The sequence below is a fragment of the Liolophura sinensis genome, chromosome 6, assembly GCF_032854445.1.
Source record: "Liolophura sinensis isolate JHLJ2023 chromosome 6, CUHK_Ljap_v2, whole genome shotgun sequence".
Classification (NCBI taxonomy): Eukaryota; Metazoa; Mollusca; class Polyplacophora; order Chitonida; family Chitonidae; genus Liolophura; species Liolophura sinensis.
The window spans coordinates 13,017,629-13,033,690 of record NC_088300.1 but is presented as its reverse complement, the minus strand read 5'-3'; the positions used below and the strand labels follow the sequence as shown (position 1 = coordinate 13,033,690).

The 16,062-nt window shown below is 40.7% G+C and overlaps 2 protein-coding genes across 2 annotated transcripts; both read left to right on the top strand.

The window, feature by feature from the left end:
- Positions 1-449: 449 nt before the first annotated feature.
- On the top strand, positions 450-7,582 carry LOC135466905 (putative inactive phenolphthiocerol synthesis polyketide synthase type I Pks15). The gene is made up of 6 exons (XM_064744658.1): positions 450-766; positions 2,447-2,607; positions 3,711-3,914; positions 4,606-4,787; positions 6,700-6,874; positions 7,458-7,582. Exons 1-6 carry the CDS (start codon positions 558-560, stop codon positions 7,580-7,582), a joined length of 1,056 nt encoding a protein of 351 aa, XP_064600728.1. The 5' UTR covers positions 450-557.
- Positions 7,583-9,201: 1,619 nt separating this feature from the next.
- LOC135466904 (uncharacterized) lies at positions 9,202-15,815 on the top strand. Its single transcript, XM_064744657.1, has 4 exons — positions 9,202-9,409; positions 9,697-14,361; positions 15,192-15,360; positions 15,695-15,815. The coding sequence occupies exons 1-4, from the start codon at positions 9,202-9,204 to the stop codon at positions 15,813-15,815; spliced, it is 5,163 nt and encodes a 1,720-aa protein (XP_064600727.1).
- Positions 15,816-16,062: the final 247 nt, after the last annotated feature.

Genomic DNA, 16,062 nt, shown 5'->3' with positions numbered 1-16,062 from the left:
ACGTTTTGATTTTTCAACGTTAACCAACGCACCTGTATATATGTATTTTTGTGCTAGTGTTTTCTTTGATTTCCATTTCTATGGACAGATATCTGCCTATTGCAGCATATTATTCTGTTAAATATAACATACATATTCTATTAATTCAACTCAAATAATCAATAAGACTAACAGAATATTATGTTGCATATGACAGCATATTGTGTTACAATAATAGAATACATTCTAGCATCACTCAGACGACTTTCTGTAAATATCAACAAATTGATTTTTTGACTATAGAATATATGACACAATGACCAGTTTCAACCAGTTTGAAAGTTGACGAGTGTCCACAAAGATCTGATACGGTGTGATTTAATATTTTTTGCAGCTTATACTGCGATATAACCTGATCGTTACATAACTAGAAACGTCTTAGGGACTACGTTAAACACCAATGAATCAATAAAACAATCAGTTATTCAGTCATCAACTAGCGACCAGATATTGACGGAAGGATAATCTTTTCTTCTCACGGGTAAACCTCAAATATCTTTTTGTACTTCAGCTTCAGCATGGATGATTCAAACGCCATAGCGATAGTAGGGGTGGGGTGCCGTTTTCCCGGGGCTCCAAATCTGGACGAATTCTGGAATGTGCTGAAGAATGGGGAAAACCATGTGATCGAGGTTCCAAGGGATCGATGGAATGTGGACGCCTTTTACGACCCAGATCCGGACGCCCCCGGCAAGACATACGTCAGGAAAGTGGGAATTGTCAAGGAGTAAGTGGAAACCTTTATTTCCGACAATAGATATACGTGTGCATTCTCTCAGATCATACACAAAATGAAGCAGTAGACAGAGACAAAATACGAGATGCAAAAATTGTATAAATATGCAAGCGTTAACAATTATCCATAAAATCCCAAAATTCAGTTCACTTGTAGAGACTGGGGGTATTTGATTTGTTAGGTCTTGGCTTTGTCTAGCCGTACCTAAGTCCATGTCTCATGAACTTATGCCAAGCAGTGCTGAGCCACACGTGTGCTGATTAGTGACATTTCAGGGAAAGTCAAGAACACCCGTGGTCTTCGGATACAAAACCTTTCCCCCGTCGTCACCTAATCCTGGGATTCTCTCACTCCGCGGATGAAATCGATGGTGTTGGACGCAGAAAAAACTTGTCTCCTGCCAGAAAGTTTCGGAAAAGCATTATAATAAGCACTGACCTGTTACATTTATATCTCAACGACGTGATCAAACCTATCTGAGGATTTCTGCGTCTTTCTTTTGTAGGTTCAGTCCCATGTATACAGTAAATCCATCCATGTGTTTTCACTGCCAGGGCCACCATCTCGGGCCCTGTTTCTATTCGACAGAGCCGCGCAATCTCCTGTAATGTCACTTGACATGTGCTCGCAGGTCTTGCCACACAGGAAAAGACTAATTGTGCACACGAAACTCACCGAAGGACGAACATCTTCGCAAACGACCGAGCTTGTAAAATTGTACCACTAACAGTTCTAACCGAATCGCTTCATCAAGTAGTATGTACAAGTTATCATGTTCCTTATGTTAATGCAAACTGTTCGAGATATCCACAAAAGCGTTCCGATCTGAGAGTGTATTTACAGTGTCTGTTGTTGGGTGACCTGAATATTTATGATCTGCTGCGCAAGCCACCTACGTATTTTTAGCCCGACATCTGACAACGTATTGCACAGGAATCCCCAGGCCACATGATCGAAAGTTGCGTCTGATTTCTGCTAAGTTTGAGCGTGGCCCTGTAGGGCCCACTTCTTGTTATGCTAGTTTATAGTCAGATCAGTTGAACCACACAGGTGCGGCTAGATATGCACAGACGCAATCCTTTCACGTGACAGGAAATATATTGTAGATTAAGTAAACACGCGCTCGTCAATAAAGCGTGCCTATTTAGGCCTACCGTACTCTTGATGTTGACCAGAATGCAGAGCTGAAGTTGCGGGTGCATAAATCTAGTGTAATAGCAAGAGTGTGATAATTAAGAAATTATGATAGTAAATAGGTTCTAACTTCCAGTTTGCCTTGAGTAATAACAGTGATGAGTAAAAATGCACAGCTCTGTACGGCTCTACGTTTACTAGTGTCATGTAGATTTGTTTATGTAATTATTTGAGCAGTGGTTTATCAAGTGGTACTTTTTCATTTATGGGTGAAGGAAATCACCTTCTGTAGCCAGATACATAACAGCCCTCCTGACAAAAAGCTGAAGTGGGATAAACGAATGCTGGGTTCTATCCCATAACCTCACCTGACAAGGGCTCAATTTCGGCGGAAGTATTAGTTCCCTTGTCTACCATTATATCTCAAACTCCATTTTACTCAGTATTAAAAAGAAAATTTTTTTAGGAATTTAAATATAAAATATAGAATTTTCTATTTAAAGAATGAAATAAATGAATCCCTCTTATTCTTTTTAGCCACGACAAATTTGATAATCGACTTTTCGACGTAAATGACATCGAAGCTTCGAAGATGGACCCCCAGCAGAGATTTATTCTCGAGTCAACATTCATGGCTCTGGAGAACGGCGGGATTCCCCGGAATACTATATCCGGATCCAATACAGGTGTTTACATTGGTGAGTAATTAATCAGCTGTCAAACGCTCTCTAAATCCAGTCGGGGGCCTCCATGGCCGAGCGGGTAGCACGCCAGCATGGAGCAATGACCCTGGAGCCTCACACGAATGCGGTTGCTCAGTTCAAGTTCAGCTCATGCTGGCTGGGAAGGTCTGCAGCATATGGGTTTCCCCTGGGCTCTGCCAGGTTTCCTCCCACCATAAGTGAAATATTCTTGAGTACGGTGTAAAACACCAATCTAATAAATACAACAATTAATCGAGTTTGCCACAATTATCTGCAAATTTTTGAGAGACAATACCACGATTGTTTAGGGTTTTATTTCCTTAAAACAAAGTTGACATATTTGTAATTATTCTGGGAATCTAATATAACAAATGTTCCTGCTGATAAATCTGATTCCTAACTCGGTAAGGAGGTTTAGTACAGAGCAAAAGATATGTCGGCACTATGGGATAAGATAAAAACTTAAACTCACCTGGCTTTAGTCAGTATGTCATCGTTGGTGTTTTACAAGTATTTTTTTAGAACTATGCTTATTGCAAACAGCCAGTCTGCTGACTGCTTCTCTTCACATAAATTCGTTCGAATTTATTTCTCTTTATACTGTCATAGCTCTTTGGTCATTTCTGCTGAAAGCTGTTTGAAAATTGCTCTTTTTGGTTATTTCTACGCATCCAGAGGTCTCAATATGAACTGAAACATGGGACGCAACTCATGCAAAGGGAGTATTTTTCCTTAAAACACCAGTCTCTTACAGAGTGCTCTCGGATGAATCCACTCAGCAGTATTTATAGTTCACACAGATTACCGCATCCCCTCATAAAAAAAACACAAGTTTCCTGGGTTTTTTAACATGGTCATAAATTTCCACAGGCTAATTCACTTTCTCTATAAAATCTGTGTAGCAGCTGCGATTGAACAAGAAAGAATGAAGTCTCATATAAAAGCATAACAGTAATCGCTTTAAGTTCAAGAGAGAAATCGCGAGGGCCGTTTGCAGGTTATCACACTGTCCTCTGCTCTGGTTTTACCCTCTATGCTGTTGTTAGGCACACGGAACTTATGTGAAAAAAGAATCACGAACTGGTGTTGCTTTTCAGGCGTGATGAACAGTGACTACACGGACATTCTAGCGTCGGATATGGACCAGGCCGACAATTACACGTTGACGGGTGGCTCGGCAAGCATCGCAGCGGCTCGCGTGTCTTACGTCTTCAACCTGCTTGGGCCCGCTCTGGCTGTCGACACAGCCTGTTCCTCTGCTCTGATTGCCATACATCTCGCCTCACAAGCTTTGCAAACGGGTAAGAAAAGCCAGTGTATGTAATATTTAACAGATTTGGCTAATAACTGCACAAATCAATTGTGACACGCATGCATGTTACATAACAACGAAACTAAAGAGGAGAAGTAATTAGCACAAAAACAACGAGAATCAATGCAAAACTTTCTATCATGCCAGAGGTTATCATCCATTATCTGATAAGTCTTAATTACGCCTGGCAGGAGACATGAGTAATGAACGAGGGTTGCTTATAAATGCTATATCGGATATTATTAAATTCCATTCGACGTTTTTGCTATATTTCAGAATAGCCCAAATAATTAACTTTCACAAATTTTCAGCATCGGTTATAAAGTTTTAGAAATTTATATAAAAGGTCGCATTATAGCTTTCAAACTTTATCATTTTAACAGAATAATTACCACAGGTACGAATCTGATATTTACAATAACTGGAGCTATTCTTGATAAATTCAGATAATGTGATTTGGTTAGCTACTATGGGTGTTTGCCAAAAATCTCCGTTAGAACTTCTTTAACATAAGAGTTTTAGAAATAAACAAATGCCGTACAGCTTTCAAATATCTCTGAGAACTAACGACGTTCGCAAACCAAATCTCCTGAATCAAACACTGTTTCTAGCATCAAGGACAGATTGATGCCGACTTACGTTATAGCAAGTAAGTAGTCCATTTGTTTTTGTCACTACAGGTGACTGTGATATGGCAATTTGTGGCGGCGTTAACTGCGTTCTGATGCCGTCGATTATGATCCCACTGAGTAAAGCCAGGATGGTCTCCCCTACTGGCTCGTCCAAGGCATTCTCAGCCGAAGCTGACGGATATGCCCGAGGAGAGGGTAGCGGGATAGTTATCCTAAAAAAATTGGCTGACGTAAGTAGTAATAACAATGCTATATATCATTACAGAAATTATAAATTCGCTTGACATAAAAAAGCACAGGTTGTGTTTAAAGGCTTTAGTATTCTCTTCAACAAGATTATTTTTCCTTTTGACATGCTTCTACAAATGTAACACTTTATGCACTTCACAAGACCCTAATGCCTTCAGATCAAGTCAAACTTGACTTGTGATTAGTTAATATAACATTATGTGAGACGATATTTACGCTTTTCCGCACAGCAGCGGGGCGTGTGGGTGAGTAGACAGGTTGGGGTGGGTCATCACAGACTTCTCAAACTGTGAAAGTTTACTTTCGCTAATCCTATTGGGCTCTTAAGGTGCATTCATTTACGAATGGCAAGATACTGTTAAAGGGGAAGAAAGCATAAAAGTGATGCAAATTTCAGACGAAGTTGAGTAAAGGTATTACTAAATATGATCCTTAAATATTTTTTTCGTATTTACTTACTTACCACTGACTTCATATTTAGTCCCCATTTATTATACATATAGTAATCTTTTAAAGCATTCCGACAATGTTGAAGGCCCTGTAACGATTGAGAGGGCAAAATAACATCATTTGCAAACAGTAATAAGTATATAGTAAGTTCATTTAACGAGAGACCAGAATCAGCGTTGAGGAAGAGACACTGTTCGAGATCTTCAATTTAGGACATTTAGGGTAAAGACGATATTTCGTATCGTATAAGACGATAAGATTTATTTATTTATTTGATTGGTGTTTTACGCCGTACTCAAGAATATTTCACTTATACGACGTTGGGCAGCATTATGGTAGGTGGAAACCGGGCAGAGCCCGGGGGAAACCCATAAGCATCCGCAGGTTGCTGGCAGACCTTCCCACTTACGGCCGGAGAGGAAGAAAGCATGAGCTGGACTTGAACTCACAGCGACCACATTGGTGAGAGACTCTATAGGGTCATGACGCTGCGCTAGCGCTCTAACCAAGACGATAAGAGGTGGTCCAAAATACTCACATTACAAAAAGTATTTTCATATGTCCTTTTTTCTGTAAAGAAAAATCGGAAAATACATCGAAGACTTCATTTACAAATAACTTTTCACATTCTTACAATGACATCTGAAGTTCACAGTATTTTCATGTTTTCTCCACCTTTAATAATCCAAAAAAGCAAGCCTTTGTTGATTGAGTGAAAAAACCTGGAGGCAGTATTTGGATATAGATTTTCACCGATATAGGGATGAATCTCAGCCATAATGATGTATGACTGATATTCAGCAATAAGAACAGAGACTGTATCTTGATTTGTTTCACTGAGTCAGTTGACGCCATACTCATTTGGATTAATCCTGCACATTTGCTTCCTCCTCCCAAATGATTAGCAATAAATTCGTGGTTTGAATGCTGATACAAAGCACTATTTGCTGGCGATAGAAGGCCAGTCCGTCATTAAAGGCCTGACAGAATATTCTATGGCATGACGTTCATTTGGATGGGAAAGAATTCAAGTCAATTTTCCATAAAAACAATTGAGAGCACTATCAGAATTGTCTCCCCTGAAACCACCCAGCCGGTGAGATGCATACATTTCTGTTTTCTTTTATTGTCGTATTGAAAGTATTCTAATTTTTTTATTCCTCCACACTTCAGAAACTCTTACCCATTATCGTGTTTAAAAGTCCAATTTCTTGCCAAACAAATACAAACATGTAAATCGGTCGATATTATATTTATTTATTTACTTATTTGACTGGTGTTTTACGCCGTACTTAGAAATATTTCACTAATATGACGCCGGCCATTAATTTGTGATATGGTTTGGTCTTATCAATATTTGGATGTACACGTCTAAAAAACATTTACACCAACATGACAACTGCTTTAACCGAAGAGCTTAGGACGAGTTATCTTTTCCTTCAGGCCAGGGCGAATGGGGACAAAATTTGGGCCATCGTAAAGACGGCCTCTAACCAGGACGGTCGAATGGCGTCTCCGATAACTGCACCATCTGGACAACAACAACTGGCCCTTCTGAAAGAGACCTATGGACGCCATGGTATTGACCCTTGTAGTGTACAGTACATTGAAGCACACGGTGAGTGACATAGTTCGTCCGCGTCCTTACCAGAAGGCTGTTCTTAGGTTTCTGGCAATGTTCCGAAGTTTCATTCTCGCCATATGCCCAGATTTCTCCCGGAAGGAACTTTCCACCACCATGGAATAAAACATGCACAGTACTGAATTCGCATGGCACATGGACATTGGCTATTTGGAATATTTAAATCACCTGGGATTAACTAAATATATAGTTTACAGCTAAATTTGCTACTGTAAGCTGTTTCAAATTTCACCAACGCATAAGCATGATCACATCTTAATACGCCCAAACTTTTGCATGGATACCAACAGATTATTGATGGCACCAATGCGCTAGCTGTAGGTCATTTCCAGGATATCTTACCGTTACTGATATCATACTGTCTGATATACATGTTTTTGGTTTAATTCCACGTATGAAAGGCGTTATTTTTGTTTTTAACAAGACCATATTAAATATTAGCTAATTATAGAATAGGTGACACAAATTGTTACACACCATTTATCTGGAAGAACGAGAAACAAGATGTCAACGTGTTTTCGTATCTAAGCATTTTGTATAAATATGCTTTTCTTTCCAGGAACTGGTACGCCTGTCGGCGATCCTATCGAAGCTAACAGTCTAGGAACTTTCTTCGGCACAGATGGGTCTCGCCGATTTATTGGATCGGTAAAGACGGCCATCTGGAATCCGCAGCAGGAATAGCGGGATTAATAAAAGTTCTGCTCATGATGAAGAACGCGACTATTGTACCATCCCTTCACTTTTCCAGCCCCAATCCTCTGATTGACTTTGACAAGTACAACTTCAAAGTTCCAGACCAATGCTATCCTTGGGACACATTGCCAGACAACAGAAGAATAGCTTGTGTTAACTCTTTTGGATTTGGAGGTTCCAATGCCCACGCAGTTATTATTCAAGAATCAAATGTTACGACAGAGAGCAACGGGGAAATCAGCGGACATCCGATTATTGCAATATCTGGACATTCAAAAGCGGCACTACGCCAAACGTTAAACACATGATGAAAATAGCGTCAGAGTCCAAAATAAATCCGCGAATCTTGTCCTACACGTCAACCTGCAGACGGGATCATTATCCTCATCGAACAGCCGTGTCCGTTAGAGATGACGAAAATCTTTCACAGAAGCTAAAGGCACTAAGTCTGGATGAGGTTGAAAGAAAACGTATAAATATTGTATTCGTGTTTGGTGGAATGGGGACATCTTGGGAGGGGATGTTTCAACAGCTCATGAAAGAGGAAGAAAGTTTTCTGAATGCTATTCGTAGCATTGATAAAATATTAGGAACATTTTCGAATATTTCTGTAGAGGAAGAGCTCCAATGTCAAGATAAACTGTTCGACCCAATGGTTGGACCCTTGCTTTTATTCGCCAGTCAGGTTGGTTTGTTTTCTGTGTGGAAATACTGGGGCGTCAAACCGAATGCTGTTTTAGGTCAGTCGGTAGGCGAAGTGGCCGCTGCGTTTGCCTCCGGGCGTATTAACCTGGAAGACGCTGTCAAGGTCATTTTTCACAGAACAGAGCTTTTGTGTCAAGTCACCGGTGGTCATATGTTGGTCATTTTAAACTGTTCAGTGTTGGAGTAGAGGAGTTGTGTGCACAATTTGACGGCCGTGTTAACATTGCTGTTTATTACAGCCCAAACGCTTGTTCAGTATCTGGTGATGAAAATTGTGTAGATAATATAAGAAAAACCCTGGAAGAAAACCATAAAGAATCAGACGAGAAAATATCTGTGATTCCCTTTAAACGTCACAACTGCATTTCATAGTCAGCGAATGGAGACCTTGATAAATCCCTTAATTGAAAGACTTGCTGAAATAAGACCATGTGAAGAAGAAATCCAGATCTTCTCAACCGTGTCCGGTAAACTTGCCGAGGAAGGAGATTTTGTGACGCCAGAATACTGGGCCAAGAACCTACGACAATCAGTATTGTTCTACCAGGCCGTTAAGGAAAGCCAAGATGAGAACGATCGCACAGTATTTATTGAAATCGGCCCCCAAGCCTGTCCTACGAGCTCACCCTAGATGATATTTTTGATGAAGGGGATGTCAAAGTTATAACCCTCAGTTGAAAAAGGGTCTGATATGAAGTGTCTGCTTAATTCGCTCTGTCGATTGTACTCCCTTGGCATGAATCCGAACTGGGAAAACGTTGTTCCTAAAGTTAGGGGAAAGCTGACCGATGAACCAAGGTATCAGTTCAGAAGAGCAAAATTATTGTACGAGCCCTGACAACTCCAAACGACATCGTGAAGGCACAACTAGAGCTGTTTATGATCACCCCTTCATCGTTAGAATGGCGGGAGACATTCCTACCTTCAAAATTGGCATCAATGAGCGAGAAACACCATTCATTTTTCAACACGTTGTTAATGGAACCATTATTATTCCGGGAGCGTTTTACACGGAAGTGGCACTAGCTGTAGGGTACGAGGTTTTGCGAATACCCCCTCAAACTCTGACAATCAGTGCCCATTACATTCAACCCATGAGTGTCCAGAAAGGTAAGGATTACTTTTTGGCCTGTCAAGTGAAACACGTAACGAGTACTAGATTAACGTACGTCGTTTATAGACAGAAAACCATCTTTGCTCATGGACATATTGAGAAAAGAGAGCACAAGGGGTCGCAGTTAGCACCACTGTTAAGTAAAATAAAACATAGATGTCACATTAAGAAACAAAGCTCTGAAATCTACGACATGTTGGATTTTAGAGATTTCGATATGGAGATGGATTGACAATAGTGTCAGATTCTTACGCAAACCAAAGGGAATGCCTGTCTACTATAGAAACATCGGAAATGATAAACTCTCAGATGTACCGTACTCACTTTCACCCGAGTGTTCTTGATGCAATGACTCAGGCTCTCTGCACTATTGTGGGTGACTCTAAAACAATGGAGGAGATAAAGATGGAACAAGTCTTACCAGCTGGTTTGGGATCTGTATCCATGTTTCAGTCCCTGGAGAAAAAGATGCTGTCCTACGCAAAAGTAGTCTCTATGTCGCGTTCGAGGTTCTACTATAACATGGTATTAATGACTACAAATGGGACTCTAATCGCAGAGGTTAAAGACATGTGTGTGAAAGTGGTTGGGAGAAACAGCGATGAGGTAGACAGAATTGGATATTCTCTCATGTGGAGACCGACTCCAGTCGCTGAACCTATCGAGTCTGACATAAGGCGAAATATTGTTGTGATCAGTGAAGACCAGAGTCTGGCAAATGCGATAATCAACACTGAGAGTAATGTTAGTTGTGTTCCATATCATATGGCAGTCGATAAATTTGACATTGAAGAAGTGAAAAAGAGCATCCAGGCATTAAAGTCAAAAGACGAAAGCAGCGGAATAAGTGCAGTTGTTTTTGCCCAAGGATCTACTGTTGGTGGTCTTTCAGCTAAAGACATATTTAATTACATTTGCAAAAGTTGTGACAATCTGCGTCAATTACTGGTATTCCTCTCGGAAGAAGACTACACGCTACCTGTTGCCATCGTAACACGATCAACACAAACGTCCACATTTGAATGTCCCGAAGAACTTAACATCAACATATTTGGCTCTCAGCTGTGGGGAATGGTGCGCTGTATGGTTAAGGAAGACTTATATCCATTTGTGCAGTTAATCGATATTTCCGATGATTCCAGTGGGACCATGTCGATACTCGCTGATTTAGTTTCAAACCAACTATCGTCTGTTGGAAAGGAAATAATGATATCAAAGGGCGTCGTTCATGAATCGACCGTTGCGTTTTCCAGAGAAGTTACCTCATCCGTACCCAGTGTTCTTCAGAACTGGAATGGCTGCGATAGCGTGAGTTTAGTAAACGCCGATACGCACGGCAGCCCACAAAGCGAAGTTTATCTTCAATATTCGGATATCAAAGACGAGCTTGATCCCGAAAATGTAAAAGTATCCCTGGAAACAATTCTTCTTCACGAAGAGACATTTTTTCCCGTTACAAAGGCTAGTGAAATGGAGGTGTGGTCGGACACAAATGAAGAAAGTTCCAAAATGATCACATTGGAGGCGGTTGGTCATTCTGCTGACAGTAAGGAGCCTGTCGTAGTTTGCCTTCCGTTGGAAGTTAGCAACGAGGTGTTTGTGCCTCGACAGTGCGTCATACCTATATCTGCTGTTCCCGGCTACCATACAGGAATATTGACATTTTTAGCCTTACTGTGGAAAGTACACGAAAACCTAAGTCGTCGGCGACATACGATTATAATAACGGAAGAGTCATCCTATCATAATGAAGGAAAACTTGTTCAAGACATTCTGTCTCTTTGGGGCCTTAAGCGGTTGTCTCTATGTCCCAAAACCCATGCTCACCACATAAATATAACTGGACCTAGTAACCTCCTACTGTTAGCTGATTTAGACGATGCTGTAATCGGGAAAATGCTAAGTAATCCCCATCTGAAAGGTATCATATCAGTTAAAGGTTGTAAAGGGGACACGACTTCCCAGGGTTGTTTTGGCAATGATGGTGCATTGGAAACCGTTCGTGTTAGTCCTAAGCAAGTATACAAGTTTTCGAACATGAGAAAAATTCTACCCAAAATTGTACATTTTCTTAGTAAGAAGAAAAAAAAGATCAGACGCATATTTGAAGGGCTTGGAAAAAATCATTTCCGTAATTTTTCTAAAGGCTTACTAAACCTTCAAAACAACCACGCTGTGAAATTATTGGTGAAGCCAGAAAATCTGTTCAGACCAAATGCCTCGTACCTTGTTGTTGGTGGTCTAGGAGGCCTTGGGTGGCTGACCGTTTGCTTGATCGCTGAGATGGGTGGTGGACTCGTGGCAACTGTTTCCAGGAAGCCACCTTCAGGGGAAATGCAGTCCAAAATCAAAGATCTAAAGAAAAACACTGGGGTTAAAATCGTTTGCCTACAGGCTGATATATCGGATCAGGTATCTCTCGCGAAGGCCCTTAATGTGCTTCATAAGAATTTCAAGAAGTTTCCCCTGAGAGGGATATTCCAAGGAGCGGGTATCTTAGATGACGCCTTCCTAATGCGGATGCAGAAGGAAAACTTCGACAGAGTTTGCATGCCCAAGATTTTGGGAACGTACAACCTGCACGAACTCACTAAATCCCTCCATCTTGATTACTTTGTCATGCATTCTTCTATCGTCTCGATTGCTGGAAATCCTGGTCAGAGTAACTATGGCGCTGGAAATTCTTTCATGGACACCTTTGCTCACTATCGCCGTTCCCAAGGCTTATCAGGACAGTCCATTAATTGGGGTCCGTTAGAGTTGGGAATGGCCCTCAATAATGAGCAGATTGCTCAACAGCTGGCAAAATTTGGGTTTGTGTCACTAAACGAGGAGCAAATCAGAAATTGTCTAATCCACACTTTATTAACGAATACTCCACAGATATGTTTTATGGATTTCGACTGGGTTGATAAGTATCGATTTTTGTACTTGTCACCAGACATACGACCAATTATTTTAACTGGAGGTAGAGAACTGGACGAGGAAGAAACCGCGATGCGTCACATAGACTTGGAGCTTCTAAAGCTTAAATCCCCAGAAGAAAGGTTTAAAGACCTCTTTGACTATATAAAGGAAGTAATTGCTCAGGTATTAAACGTGGACGTCGATGAAGTAACGCTGAAAACATCTGTGGTATCCCTCGGCTTGGATTCTATGTTGGCAATGACAATGGTAAATCAAATGAAGAAAGACCTCGCAGTGCGAATGTCTCTGGTCAAGTTGCTGGAGGACTCCTCAGTGGAAACTCTCGTTATGTATCTTGACTCTGAAATCATGTCAGAGGCCGATGGTAAAGACGACTTCGAAGCTTTCATGGAGGACGGAAATGGTTCCAAGATGTCAGTGTTTGAAACCATGGCTTATGATTTGCACAGCGCATGGGGAGGCAGCAAAGACCTTGTGTTTGGGGCGGAAATACACTTCACAATTACAGCCCCTATCGAATGGATGAAGGATTTGCTGATTTTGCTCATAGGAAGGCACCAGTCCTTGCGGACAGTATATACCAAAACTGAAAATGGCGTCGAACCTGTGATATTATCAGATCTGTCAGATCTTAATATTATCGAACTTGAACCCAGTAACCCAGACAACCTTGAAAAAGAAATTTTTGATCTATCAAGAGATCGTTTTGACTTGTCTGCCGAATTACCAGTTCGCATAATTTGCACACATAAAAAGGAAAATTACAAACTGGGTTTTCTTTTTCATCCCATTTGTTTTGACCTCAGAGCTATCGACCTTTTTTTTATTGATTTCAAAGAAGTCGCTCTGGCCAAGTCGAATGGCCTTGATTTACCTGCTCCCAGGCATATCAATGTGGCTGCCGAAATGAGAGCAACGTTGATGCCCAAACTTACACCATTGCAGGTATTTTGGGAGTTACAGTTCAGGGGCAAAGCGGATATTCCACTTATTTCATTTTCCAAACAAACCGTTCAACCGGAAATCTTGTGTGGCTATCACGAAACTGTGACAAGGGACATTCCGGATAACTTACAAAATGCCATTGAGAAACAAATGCATTTGTGGAAGGTAACTCTATTTCAGTTCGTGATCAGCGCCTATCAGCTTCTGCTTCATTTAGCCAGTGGTGAAAATACTTTGGCCGTGAGGACATCCCATGACACACGAGTACACAGTCCAGCACTGAAAAATGTCATAAGTAGGTGTGTAAACGGAATTCCTTTGCTTGCAAGTTTTGCTCCGAAGGACACAATTCAGTCTTTCGTCGTCTCCAATTCAAAAACAATCTCAGAATGTGTCGAAAATGGCATGTTTCCCTTCAAATTTATCACGGAAAAGTGCAGTGAGGAGGTTACAGCAAATCTCAGTCGCCATGCTGTGGTGTATGCAGACCTAAGCGGGCTTGAGACGTCTGGTAAAGGGCTGGAAGAGTTTGAGTTTAAATTCAAAAGTCACGGACCTCTGAAGATTGCCTATGAAACAAGACTACTTTTGTTTTCAAGCAAAGATGAGGCAAGACATACTTTACGGCTTGATTATTTACCTAATCTTGTGAGTTCTTATGATGGTAATGCCATTTTGGAATCTTTGTTTGCTCTGCTGGATTTCATGGTCACGGAGTCGAGCTCTCTTATTGAGGAGATACCGGACAATTTACTATCAGTGACCGCACAATCCTTACATTATGCTGCAGAAAAAACAAAACCAGTGCATGATACGCAAACATCTAGCAAGTTGGAGGACGTGTCGAACGAGGATGAAATTGCCAAAAATATCAATAAAAACAATCAAGTGACAGATAACGTTAAAAATGGAATTAATAACGCACACAAAGAAAACGGAGTGAAAAACAGCAAGACAATAAACAACACCAACGAAGACAGCAAAACATCTTCAGGATCACAAATGAAGACTCCAGCGTGGCGTTTTAAGTTTGACGATGACAAGATTAATAAAACCGGATCCATGATATTTGACGGTAAGTCATTACCATCTGTTCTATATTTTCACATAATTTTATAACCAGCATGCGCTGTAATCATACATGTTAGGATTAAACTCGTGTTTTTTTGTCACTAAATATAAATTTTGAACGTTATACGATCACTTTAACTTAATATCTTCAAGAAAATATAAGGGGTGTAAATGTTGATGTGAAAAACCTGTAAACCACTAAATACATGTAACTTATTCCTATTTAACGTAAGAATGAATAACCGGCCATATGTCAGCCATATGGTTACCCTATTTAACGTAAGAATGAATAACCGGCCATATGTCAGCCATATCGTTCCCCTATTTAACGTAAGAATGAATAACCGGCCATATGTCAGCCATATCGTTCCCCTATTTAACGTAAGAATGAATAACCGGCCATATGTCAGCCATATGGTTACCCTATTTAACGTAAGAATGAATAACCGGCCATATGTCAGCCATATCGTTCCCCTATTTAACGTAAGAATGAATAACCGGCCATATGTCAGCCATATCGTTCCCCTATTTAACGTAAGAATGAATAACCGGCCATATGTCAGCCATATCGTTCCCCTATTTAACGTAAGAATGAATAACCGGCCATATGTCAGCCATATCGTTCCCCTATTTAACGTAAGAATGAATAACCGGCCATTTGTCAGCCATATCGTTCCCCTATTTAACGTAAGAATGAATGATCTGCAATTTGTCAGCCATATCGTTCCCCTATTTAACGCAAATTACGTCATGTTAATATGTCATATGTTGTGTTTATAAAGTATACTAATCTTGCTTGCATCTGAATTGTTTGGATTAAATATGGTGTTGCAGGTTCTTTGTTTACAAAAGCAACTCAACAGGGATGGGAACACCAGGTCTATCTCAAAGTAGACAAATCTGACCAGAAGTCGTTGCTAAGATGGGGGAACATCCAAAGATTGCCTCGAAAAGGCACTACCGTTAAAGGCAGTTATGCAGATCAGCTTAAACTCTTTGAATGGTAAGTTACATAGGATAGTAATTTAAACTTTCTGTCCAACGACTAAGAAAGGTTCACAGTTAGCATTTATATTTTGAAAGCTTCCCCCACAATGCCATCTTCGACAACGCATTTTAGTTTTGATTAATGTTTACCGGTGATAGCCAACAAGTACCGGCCTCAGAACACGGCACAACGACACGCACAGAGCTTGCCATCCGGAAAATTTTTAAGGCTTTACCTTACTTGTTCTTTTGTGTTCTTGTAGCGTTTACTATTCCAATGGAAAGATTTCTTTAAAATTCTATGGAGGTAAACGGAAAACATTCTCAAGGTGTTCTTGGTGTTTCCACAGGGGCCTTTGTCCTGATCGTAAAGACTCGGTCCAGACGGTTTTACTTCAAGACCAGCGAGAAAAACCAGGCGAGAAATTGGATGAACGGCCTGAAGGAAACTATGGATTCAGACACCAGTGATTTGCCATCAGAATTCTTTATGTCGGACAACTTTATGCTCTATTGATAGGCTAATCCGGTTAAACAGAGCTATTTAGGGTTTCATCCGCGATTCGCCTGTGGATATGTATAGTATCCGTTCTGCATCATTGGGGCGTTTGTCGCCGCCCTGTTCTCAATACTAACAGAGCATTAAGGCTCTCACTTAATCGAGAAGAGGAATACTGGCAACTAATACGTGCACAGTGCCAAAACCAGAAAATAATAT